The sequence below is a fragment of the Rhinatrema bivittatum genome, chromosome 2 (genome assembly GCF_901001135.1).
Source record: "Rhinatrema bivittatum chromosome 2, aRhiBiv1.1, whole genome shotgun sequence".
Taxonomy (NCBI): domain Eukaryota; kingdom Metazoa; phylum Chordata; class Amphibia; order Gymnophiona; family Rhinatrematidae; genus Rhinatrema; species Rhinatrema bivittatum.
The window spans coordinates 29,651,458-29,663,641 of NC_042616.1; the positions used below are offsets into that span (position 1 = coordinate 29,651,458).

Consider the following 12,184-nt stretch of genomic DNA (forward strand, 5'->3'; position numbering starts at 1 on the left):
ATAAGTCAAGAACCACTGCCTGTCCCAGAAACCCTGTGAGTGATTACAGAGATCTGCAGAGGAGCTTGGGAAGGGGTCTCTGCACTTCCACTCTCCAGCTCAGCAGTTTGACCCCGCTCCCTCTTATTCCTGCACTCACCTGAGCAGCTGCTTTTCCCAGTGCCTCCTTCCTCTGATCCCGGCTCATCCCTGATGTACGGCTCTTCCCCTCGTTCAATGTGGGATATAATGTCAGGGGTGATGGTCAGGGAGCCTGTTCCTAGGGTAAGAGCACTGCATTAGGTTTCTCACAGTCACTCAGTGTAATATTATTGATAACTCTCTGGAAAAAGATGTACTGAAGGGAAAGAAAAATTGGTTCTTACCTGCTAATTTTCATTCCTGTAGTATCACGGATCAGCCCAGACTGCTGGGTTATGCCTCCCCTCCAGCAGATGGAGACAGAGCAAAACTTGAAGGGCGCCCCTGTAAGTAGGATGCGCCACCTGCAGCCCCTTCAGTATAAACAACATCACAGCAGAATTAAAGTAGTAACAGGAATCCAAAACTTTAAATGGTTAAACCAAATTTAGGGGACTCAACTATGTACAAAATGTGAACTCTTCATCCTGCTATAGTATGACAGGAAAAAAAACAGATAATCTGTCGAGCGGAATCAAAAAACTGGGCGGCCGTCTGGGCTGATCCGTGAAAATTAGCAGGTAAGAACCAATTTTCCTTTCCCTGTACGTACCCGGATCAGCCCAGACTGCTGGGATGTACCCGAGCCGCCTTAAATGGGGTGGGACCTAGGAGCACACCGCTGCCAAAACTCTCCAAGACGGGAGCCCGAACATCCAAACGGTAATGCCGAGCAAAGGTATGCGAAGATTTCCAGGTTGCCGCCCTACAGATCTCCTGAATGGAAATCAACTGACTTTCTGCCCAGGACGCCGCCTGAGAACAGAGCGAATGAGCCTTAAGACCCTCTGGAACTGCTTGCCCGTGACATATGTAAGCTGAAGCAATAGCATCCTTCAACCACCAGGCAATAGTAGCCTTATGGCTGAACACCTCCTGCCTAAACAATCTCCTTTAGTTCTTTTATAGTCCTTAAAAAAATAAAGTATCAGGACTGCAGGTTCTGTCCCCCTCATCTGCTGGAGTCAGAGAAATACTGAAGGATCGCAGGTGGCACTCCAGTGTAAGAGGGAGTGCCTTTCAGGTTTTTCTCTGACTCCATCTGCTGGAGGGGAGACACAACCCAGCGGTCTGGACTGATCCTGGTACGTACAGGGAATGAGCCTTAAGACCCTCTGGAACTGCTTGCCCGTGACATATGTATGCTGAAGCAATAGCATCCTTCAACCACCGGGCAATAGTAGTCTTGGAAGCTTTATGCCCTTTCCTGGGACCGCTCCACAAGACAAAAATGTGATCAGACAGGCGAAAATCATTAATGACCTCCAAGTAATGCATCAGCGCCCGCCTGACATCCAAAGGCTTCAATTCACGAGCATGTGGAGAATTCTGATCCAAATCTGGGAACTCAGGCAACTCAACGGACTGGTTCACTTGAAAAGCCAATACAACCTTAGGCAGAAGGATGGCACGGTTCTAAGAGAAACGCCAAAATCGGAAAACCTAAGAAAAGGTTCGCGACAAGATAGGGCCTGAATTTCCAAAATTCTCCGAGCCGAGCAGATAGCTACCAAAAACACCATTTTCAGTGTAAGGTCCTTCAGAGTGACGCACCTGAGCGGTTCAAAAGGAGGTTCACACAACGTCCTAAGGACCAAATTCAAACTCCAGGATGGACAAACAGCTCGACGTGGTGGATGCAAATGCTTAGCATCCTGAAGGAAATGAACCGCATCCGGATGAGCCGCTATGGACGCACCGTCCACCTTTCCATGTAAACATCCTAACGCCACCACTTGAACCCGGAGAGAACTGAAAGCTAGTCCTTTTGTCAAAGCCTCTTGCAAGAAGGCTAGAATGTGGACTATCGAGGCCCGCCTAGGGGAAACATTCGACCTACTACACCAAGAGTCAAAAACCTTCCAGACTCGGACATACATAAGGGAGGTGGAAGTTTTGCAAGCCCGTAAGAGTGGAAATCACCGAATCCGGATACCCCTTCTTTCTCAACTGCCGCTTCTCATAAGCCAAGCCGCTAGACAAAAGCGATCCACCTGGTCAAAAAATACTGGACCCTGCTGCAGAAGATTCGGAAGATGACCCAGACGGAGCAGCCTGCCCACTGCAAGGTTGAGGAGATCCGCGAACCACGGCTTTCGTGGCCATTCCAGAGCCACCAGCACCACCGCTCTCGGATGAGCTTCTACCCTTCTCAAGAGATTGCCTACCAGAGGCCAAGGAGGGAATGCATAGAGCAGAATGTCGCGAGGCCATGGGAGGACAAGAGCCCTTCCGCTCCGTGCTCTCTTCTGTGACTGAAGAAGCGCGGCACCTTGGCATTCCCTCGAGTCACTAGTAGATCCAAACGGGGAATCCCCCAGTGATGAGATATCAATGCAAACTCCTCGTCTGACAGCTTCCATTCTCCGGGATCCAATCTCTGACGGCTCAGAAAATCCGCCTGTACGTTGTCTACCCCGGCAATGTGTAAAGCTGCTATCCTGAGCAGATGGGTTTCTGCCCAGGCCATGAGCTCGTCCGCCTCCGTCGCTACGGGGCGGTTCTTTGTGCCTCCCTGCCGGTTGATATATGCTACCGTTGTTGCGTTATCGGAGAGCACTCTCACCGAACAACGATGAACCAGAGGCAAGAACTTCTGCAATGCCAAGCAGACTGCCCTGGTCTCGAGACGATTGATGGACCATTGCGCTTCCTGCTGTATCCATTGGCCTTGGGCTGCCTGAGATTGGCAAACTGCCCCCCAGCCGGAAAGACTGGCATCCATCGTCACAATAGTCCACTGAGGGATCTCCAGATCCATCCCCCGGGACAAGTGTTCATGGGTCAGCCACCAAGCTAGGCTGGATCTGGCCAGTTCCTGGAGGGGTAAGGGAACTTGAAAAGCTTCCAACTTAGGGTCCCAACGTGAGAGCAAAGCCTTTTGCAACAGCCTCATATGAGCGAAAGCCCACGGGACCAACTCCAGAGTAGACGCCATAGAACCAAGAATATGAGTTTGTCTATCAAATCCTGCATCAGGAAGACTTTCCCAATCCAAGTATCGAATCTCGCTCCCAAAATATCCAGGACCTGGGTAGGGGACAATTGGCTCTTGTCCAGATTGATGATCCAACCCAGAGCGTGAAGTGTCTGAACCACCCTGGCGACCACCGCCTCGCATAGTTCCTTTGACTTCGCTCGAATGAGCCAGTCGTCCAAGTGGGGATGGACCAGGATTCCCCTGGCGACGGAGAGTCGCCGCCACGACCACCTTCACCTTGGTAAATGTGCGCGGAGCAGTCGCCAGCCTGAAGGGAAGTGCCTGAAACTGGTAATGCTTGCCGAGGACCATAAACCGGAGAAACCGCTGATGGTCCTTCCGAATTGCAATATGTAGGTACGCTTCCGTCAAATCGAGAGATGCTAAAGACTCCCCTGCTCTGACGGAGGTGATTACAGAACGTAACGTCTCCAAAAGAAAACGGGGCACTCAGAGCTCTGTTGACCTTCTTCAGATCTAAAATCGGACGGAAGGACCCTTCCTTCTTCGGGACCAGAAAATAAATCGAATACCTGCCGGTTTGAAGTTTGTTCACAGGAACCGGAACAACCGCTCTGAGGACCAACAGCCGATGAAGTGTGAGAGACACCTGGCGCCTTTTCTCCAGAGACCCGCAGGGCGACACCAGAAATAGTTTGCGTAAGGGATGAGCAAAAATCTAAGGTGTAGCCATGTTCTATAATGTTTAGAACCCAATGGTCCGAGGTTATTTTGACCCACTCCTTGTAAAAGAGAGACAGCCGCCCCCCAACGACCGGAACAGGGGAGTGGGCCAGAGCTATTTCATTGGGAGAACTTGACTTCGTTGCCCCTGAGGCACCGTCTCGGGCGGGTCTATGGCCATGAAAGGAATGAGACCAGGACTGCGACCTGCCGGATGACTATCTTTGGCCAAATGGAGCCGGCTTAGACTGGCGAAAATGGCACTGCCCCCAAAAATGTGACCGGGAAGGGCCGAAACCTCTGGAAGCTTTTGGCCTATCCTCCGGGAGCTTGTACACTTTATTGTCCCCCAAGGACATAATAAGCTGCTCCAAATCATCTCCAAAAAATAATTTCCCCCGAAATGGAAAAGTACCCAGTTGCGACTTGGAGGAAACATCAGCCAACCAACTACGGAGCTATAAAAGCCTGCAGGCTGACATCACAGAAGCCATAGTACACGAAGACGTACGAAGGAGATCGTACAAGGCATCCACCCCATACGCTACCGCCGTCTCCAAATGATCAACCTGCTCAGACTCCTCCAGGGAGAGCTCTCTGGCACTCAGTAGCTGCTGTACCCACCGGAGACGCGCACGCTGCATTAAACTACTGAAAATGGCTGTTCGAACCCCCAGAGCCGACACTTCGAAGATATGCTTGAGAAGCACCTCCAGCTTACGATCCTGAGTGTCCTTAAGGGCAGTCGCCCCAACCACAGGAATAGTCGTACGCTTAGTGACTGCGGATACGGCCGCATCCACCTTGGGAACCTTAAGGAGATCGAGAGAGTCGTCCGGCAGCAGGTACAATTTTTCCACAGCTCTGCCTAAGCGAAGGCTAGCTTCTGGAGTATCCCACTCCCAAAACATTAGCTGGAGCATCATAGGATGAAAATGAAAAGTCCTAGCCGGGGGACGAAGACCAGACAGCACCGGATCCAACATGCCCTGATCCTGAGGCGTCGGCGCCTGACCAGCCGGTATGCCCAACTCCACTAGGACATGTGGATTCATTGACTCCAACTCATCTCTACAAAAGAGCCTAAGGACCCGAGGATCATCCCCTTCCACCGGGGCCACACGCTCGGAATCCTCATCCATGTCCGCCTGAAGGGGATCTGCCAGCAGCACCGCCCCCTGGGCCGTGAAAATAAACCCCGGAGCCCGGGAGGCCGAATAAGAGCAGCACAGCTGCAAAAAAACAACACGTTCTGATTCTATTTTTTTTTTTAAATTCGTGTTGGCCTCACCAGAGCACAACCCTCACTTGTCTCTGGGCAGCACTCACTGGCTGCTGCTCCTGGTACACTGGAGTGAAGGGCAAAGCACACGGCAGGCCTACCACCGAGGAGAAAAGACTCTGCTCCTCGGGAGTCTGGTTTTTTTTTTTGAAACTTTGTTTCAGCCAAACAAATTTAAAGGACTCCTGTCACTGCAACTCTCTTTTTTTTTTTCTTGTTTAGAATCAATTAGCCAGGACAGCAGGGTCTGCCACCTTCATCTGCTGGAGACAGAGAAATACTGAAGGGGCTGCAGATGGCGCATCCTACTTACAGGGGCGTCCTTCAAGTTTTTCTCTGTCTCCATCTGCTGGAAGGGAGGCAAAACCCAGCAGTCTGGGCTGATCCTGGTACGGTACAGGGAAAGAGGGATTTAGAAGAGACATTCATATATGCTGACGGCTGCACCAGAATGGGGCATTTTCTAGAAAAAAGGCTCCAGGAACAGAGGTGGAAGGAGGGAGGCTCAGAGGAATGAGGAGGAAATATTTCTTTACTGAGGGGGCAAGGAAGATCTGGGAGAGCTGAGCAGAGGGAAGAAACACAACAGTGACAGAAATAGAGCAGGTTAGGGGCAGATACTGAGGGGGGCAGGTGAGGGAGACGAGAGTCAGGAAGGATCAGGGGTGACAATAGGGAGTGTGGAGGGGGAGAGCCACGGGGAAACCAAGAGTCAGAAAGCTATTGCATAACTCTCGCAAGAACATTTAACCCTTGTTTAAAAAAAAAACAAAAAAAACCCAGCAAGTTTCTTGTATGAAAATAAAAAACAGCAAGTTTCTTTCAGCCTCACAGCAATCCTGCTGGGGTTGGGATCCCCTATGTCACTGAGCTCCCACCTGAAGAAGAGACCTGTGGGGTCTCAGAGCTCAGGCACCAACTTCATCTGTGAATGATTCTTATCCCAGTCTAATAAAAGGGATCACAGCCCACAGAGGGTCCAATCTCCTCCAGGGCCGATACAGGTCACAGGCTTCAACAGGTCAGCATTACTACAGACTCTCCAGATAAATCAATGTCTCAGACTCTTCTCCCAATATCTGTCTCTCTGTCCTTCTATTATCTGCAAAAGAAACTCATCTCATCATTTCCTCTTCCTCACTACAATTACTAAGAAATATTTTCCCTTTCTATCCTGTTACACTCCTCTCCCACCTCCTCTCCCTCATTTACCCCATCCCCCCTCTTCCTCACTACAATTACTAAGAAATACCTTTCCTTTCTATCCTGTTACGCTCCTCTTCCACCTCCCCTCCCTCAGTTATCCCCATCCCCCTCCTCTTCACTACAATTATGAAGAAATTCTTGGCCTCTCCCTCTCTGTGTGGCCTGGAATGTTTCTCCTGCTCCTTTGTACTTCCAATTCAATCAGAACTAGTGCTGGACCTGGTGCCATCAGCCTTCAATCCCGACTACCTGTGAATTTGTTCCCTCATTTTAAATCCCTGCAAAAATACCAGATCTGCTCATTGCAGTAACAGTGCAGGACTGTGGAAGAGCAGACACCAAGGCACCTTCTATTATCCTGCTATCGCAGGCCCTCTATCCAGCCACTAGATGTCACCCCTGAGCAATGACCCTGACTCCCTGTCCTCCCTGGGGCATTGAATGCTGCCCCTGCATAATTCCCAGCCCCAACTTCGGCCGACTCAGGAAGCAGGAGACCCAGCTTCACTCAATTATGAAATATTTATTTATTTAATTTATTTATTTGTTTGTTTTTATATACTGACATTCGATCTGAGATATCACATCAGTTTACATTCAGGTACTATAGCTATTTCCCTATCCCTTGAGGGCTTACAATCTAAGTTTATACCTGAGGCAGAGGAGGTAAAGTGGCCTGCCTAAGGCCACAAGGAGTGGCAGCGGGACACGAAACCTGGCCTCCTGGTTTGTATCCCACTGCTCTAATCACTGGGCTTGGTCTCCTCCCTGAACATAATTAAGACATTGGCTGTTTATTTACACATTATAACTTATAGAGTGATATTCTCTTCTTCCCATCCCAAAAAATATGAATTTCCTAAAAAATGTCCCTCCTTACCCAGCGATCTGAGGGTCTGATAATTCTCCTTCATCACCTCCTTGTAAAGCTCCTTCTGCCGTTCTTCTAAACCCTCCCACTCCACCTGGGAGAAATAGACAGCGATGTCCTCAAAGGTTACTGGGACCTGAAACACAAACCAGAAACTCTCAGCACCTTCTGCACCAGGAGACCTCCCAGTGCTGGGGATCAACAGGACAGGGGGAGGGAAACACACAGTCCTAGAGTAAGGCTATAGTAACTGGCTTCAGTTACAGAGCCTGGGACACCATGTTTTACTTTGAGTCACTCCTGATCTCTCTCCTTAAACTCAGGAAAGTCCCAATGAGCCCCAGATCTGCTCAGGCTTCCATTAAAGTCAGGGCTGACTCTGCAGTCTCCCACATTACAATGCTGCAGCAGTGTTTGAATAGAAAGAACAGGATTGCAGTATTTTATATCTATCGTTATGAAGGTCTACCTTTTTCTTTTTTAAGCACTAATGTAGTAAAGGAAAATGTGTTATCATCTGCTAATTTTCGTTCCTGTAGTACCACAGAGCAGTCCAGACTCCTGGGTTTTGCCTCCCTTCCAGTAGATGGAGACAGAGAAAGTTTTACTAACACTGCTACTTAACCACATGTGCTTCCAGCAGTTCCTCAATATTAATCTATACCCAGGCCAATCCCAACAAATTTCAAAAACATCCAAACTTTCAAAAACGTACAAAATATGAAAATATTCTCTGCTTTAAATAACTGAATGGACGACTCTCCTCTTCAGTAGAATGAGCGGGTTCTAGACTGATCCGTGGTACTACAGGAACGAACCAATTTTCCTTTCCCTGTACGTACCCGGATCAGTCCAGACTCCTGGGATGTACCTAAGCTCCCTATTCAGGGTAAGCCCTGGAAAGTCCAGCTCGCAGAACACTTTCACCAAAAAAGATGGGGAAACCATACTTCCAAAAAATAATAAATGGTTTGAACTGGTATATCTTTTATGCCATATCACATAGCCAGAAATAGTATATGGAACCATCAAATATTGTAGGACCCTTACTCACAGAGTCTGTGTAACAATCAAACTCTCATTTGGTATAGGGTCACTTTATTTTAAATCAATTTTGTTTTATTCATTTTTTGTAATGTCATTTTTTGTTAAAATGTCAAAATTCTCCCAAACGTGCTGACAAACTTCAAATTATATGAATCATGGGAACACCACTTCGTTTAGCAAGCAAAAATGCAAGTCTCAAGTCCCAGTCCAATAAATTTCAGAGAAGAATACTCATCTCAAAATAATAGCTAGGAGTCCCGAATCCCGACACGATCGTGTTTTGAACCACAAGGTCCTGCTACTATCAGTCTCCTGCCCTGAGTAGCCATCCTCACAGGCCAGCTTCCACCACCACTTCTGCAGCTGGTCCTTAATGCCACCAGTCTCTCTGCCTGACATGGCCAGCTACTTCTGGCTCAGTGGCTCACAGTTACCAAAGAGACAGGATTTTGGCTGAAGTGAACAGGAGGCTGACAGCGGCAGTTAGTAAAGCAAGGAGAAATTACTAGGTAGCTGGCAAGGAAAATGAGAGGAAAGCTAAACTGCAAGATAGAGAGACTGAATAGGCAACAAAAAGAGGCGAGGAAGGAGATTAGTGAGGGAGAAGAGACTGATTTGTTGAAAGCAGACTAAAGGAGAATACTGGAGTAAAATGATGGAAGGGGAAAAAGGATAGATTGTGGGACACGGCCATAAATATTTATTAACCAGATAGAAGAAAAGAGATGGAGAATCTAAAGTCTGTTCCATACAGAGAGTAACATTAAACATACTTTCATATTGGGATTTGCTAAATGCCTCCAAGTTACCTGACTGGCCCCTTTTGGAGACAAGATGCTGGGCTTGATGGACCTTTGCTCTGACCCATCATGGCATTTCTTATGTTCTTAATGTTTATAGAGAGAGAGCAGGAAGTTGGGGCTCCTGCAGGCATTTTCCCTTCTGCTTTTGATGCTTTCAGGATTACAAATGAATTGGAAGCTCTTTCTCAGGCTGGGGAAGAGCCTCTTTCTTTTATAAAAGAGTAAGAAAAGTTGAGAATCAGAACTGCTCTATTTCAAAGCATGTGTCATAGCGTGGGGTGGCCTTGAAAGGGTGCAATATCCATCCTTTTGGATGTTATACCCTTTGGCTGGCACCCCCTTAAGGAGGCACCAGAGACTAGTGACTAGTGCACATGGCACTAGTGAATAAAGAAAACTGAATAAAGAAACTGAATAAAGAAAAGAAAACCCTATCTGAATGTGTAGTCACAACAAAACTGAATAAAGAAAAGAAAACCCTATCTGAATGTGTAGTCTGTTCCTGTCTTCTCCCTTCCCTGGCTCTTCACATTAGGGCTCTTTATCCCTAAAAAGGGGGTGGGGGAAGGAAAGCCTCTGGATACAGTTCTGTATTTGGCACCCCTAAAATATGGGACAGAGAGGAGGGGGGATATTGAGGGGAGCCTCGATGGAAAAGGAATCATCTAAAATACAGGTACTGAAGGGGGGTGTATGTGCCACCTGATCCACCAGCCACCACTTGCCGCATATCTGGCACCTTTTCCTCCTTGGGGAGTCACAGTTGCAAAGGGACGGAAGGAGTGAAAAAAGGGAGGGGTCACAACCTAAAAAAAAAAAAGGAGGTAAAAAAGGTTAAGGGGGGCACTCAAAAGTGGAAGAAAAAAAACCAGGACCACTAGCAAAGAGGATAGATTGTGGGCCAAGTCCATAAATATTTATTAGACAGACTGGTTTCTCCACCTCTTATTTCATGTGGAGAGCAGACTTTCATATTGGGATCTGCAGGATACATTCAGGTGAGCTGGATCGGCTCCTGTTGGAGACAGGATGCAGGGCTGGAAGGACCAGAGCTCTGACCCAGCCCTGCATTTCTTATGTTCTTAGTGTTTATAGAGAGAGGGCAGGACGATGGAGGCAACCTCCTACCTGAGCAGAAGCTCCTGAAGGCATTTTCCTCTCTGCTTGTGCTGCTTTCAGGATTAGAAAAGAACTGGGGGCTCTTTCTCGTGCTGGGGAAGAGCCGAGTGTTTGCCTCATGCTTTATGGAGGGAGCGAGATAAGTTGAGAATCAGAGCTCGGACTGAGGGGGGGGAGGAATCTCTTCTCTGTATCTGACTTTCAACTGCTGGAAGCGTTCAGAGTAGCTGCGACTCCTGCCAGGCGCAGGCTGATGACATCACACAGAGGAGCTTCACACTGAGGGCACAGACTGATGACATTCGAGTAGAGGAGGAGGAGGAGATGCTTCACACTCAGGGCTCAGCCTGATGACATCACACCTGAGGAGGCGCACTTTACTCCGAGAGAGGAGGCTGATCCAGCGTTACTAATTTCATTTGGATGGAGATTGTAGAAATGTGAATGCAGGGAGCTGCTTTAGATTATTTATGAAAACTTTTAAGGACGAATCTGACGCCTTTTTCACATTTCTAAGGTTTCCAACCCGACTTCCTATTGACTGAAGAGAGACTGGCAGCAGAGTCCTGTCCCCTGAGGGGGGGGCTTCCTAATGACGTTTCCATTTCTACCGACCAATCCCGTGCGGGGGCGGGGAAAGTGGAGGGCACCGCCTGTCACACAGGAAGGGAGGGGGAGCTCAGAGCCAGCCAGTGGGTAGGGGAGGGAAGCAATAAAGAGGGAGGGAGCAGCCGGTGAGGGAAGACAGGAGTAGGAAAAGATGCGCGCGGAAAATTGGCGCACCCGATGCAGCATTCAGATGTAATTCCAATCAGAATGGCCTGAAAAAAAAAGGGGCAAGCTGAGGGAGAAAGGTTCATTTCTGGCGCTCGGGAGGGCCTAGGAGCTGGCGTCCAAGTTGTTAAAATGTGCCTTTTATTTTGGTTATACTGCCTACGTTTATTGGTATGTTGATTGTAATTTTGGAAACCATTGGTGCTTGAAGACTGCACTCTTTATAAAGTGTAGCAATATCCAATTTAACGGCCGCTGCCCCTAACTCATTTATCCGTACTGCCCAAGTGAACAAGCCTTCATTCGGTCGCTGCTGGAATCGTTCCATTGAATCTACCGTCGCGTTCTGTGTATAGTCCTCCACTATATCCCTCCTGTGAAAATTCCCTGGCGAGTCCTGTAACAACCTGCGCTGTTCCACCGGCTTAGCTTTACACTTCTTATCCTCCTCTAGCTCTATTCCCGTTCCTTCCTCATCGCTTTCTATGAGTCCGTCAGAACAGGATGAATCCCGTATATCCCCATCCCATGTTTCGGGATCAAAAGATAATCCCGCTTTTGCAATGCACAAACGCACTTTCTTTTCCCTTCTGTTTTCATATTTACATTGTGCCACCCAGGCAGCTGCCCTTTCCGTAACTGTCTGATACGTGCCTACTTTGTCAGCAAGTAATTTATTCCGACATTGCAGCCTAACATTTTGACTCCATAAGTCCCAAATTTGCAGTTCCAATTCAGCTATTTTCTAAAGTTGACGGTCCCTATCCTGATGTATTTTTCGGTAGGTGGATAATAAATTCCACCCTTGGCGTCCTACACTCAATAACCCTTTTCCTTTTCCCACTACTGTTTTTTGCATACACCTTGCCACGTCCACGGGCTCTGAATCCTTTAAACAGGATTCCAGGTTTTCACATAATTCTGAACATTTTGACCACTCGGTGGCCATAAGATTATATATAAGGTACTACATCCCAGCCTGGGATTTCTACTAGAACATAAGAAATTGCCATGCTGGGTCAGATCAAGGGTCCATCAAGCCCAGCATCCTGTTTCCAACAGAGGCCAAACCAGGCCACAAGAACCTGGCAATTACCCAAACACTAAGAAGATCCCATGCTACTGATGCAATTAATAGCAGTGGCTATTCCCTAAGTAAAATTGATTAATAGCCATTAATGGACTATTTGTACATCTTTAATATCGCCTTCACATTCTGATTGTTTTGAACCATTCCT

General features: G+C 48.0%; 2 protein-coding genes and 1 long non-coding RNA gene across 4 annotated transcripts in view; 1 reads left to right on the plus strand and 2 right to left on the minus strand.

The window, feature by feature from the left end:
• Positions 1-12,184, plus strand: part of LOC115085852 (oocyte zinc finger protein XlCOF6-like) — a 393,254-nt gene that overhangs the window by 214,912 nt on the left and 166,158 nt on the right. The window lies entirely within an intron of this gene.
• LOC115085891 overlaps positions 1-12,184 on the minus strand; it is a 318,986-nt gene that overhangs the window by 80,265 nt on the left and 226,537 nt on the right. The gene's annotated exons all lie outside the window — the stretch shown is intronic.
• The window catches only part of LOC115085865 (oocyte zinc finger protein XlCOF6-like), a 51,637-nt gene that overhangs the window by 19,417 nt on the left and 20,036 nt on the right, over positions 1-12,184 (minus strand). The window contains exons 1-3 of one of the 2 annotated variants that reach the window (XM_029592385.1): positions 10,182-10,466; positions 7,213-7,339; positions 140-259 (exon numbers count right to left, since the gene is read on the minus strand). The exons of the other annotated variant lie outside the window; for it this stretch is intronic. Coding sequence (XP_029448245.1) covers positions 140-259; positions 7,213-7,339; positions 10,182-10,292 — 358 coding nt within the window. The 5' untranslated portion in view covers positions 10,293-10,466. Of the gene's footprint in view, positions 1-139; positions 260-7,212; positions 7,340-10,181; positions 10,467-12,184 lie in introns of those variants that run through there. 2 annotated transcript variants of the gene reach the window in all.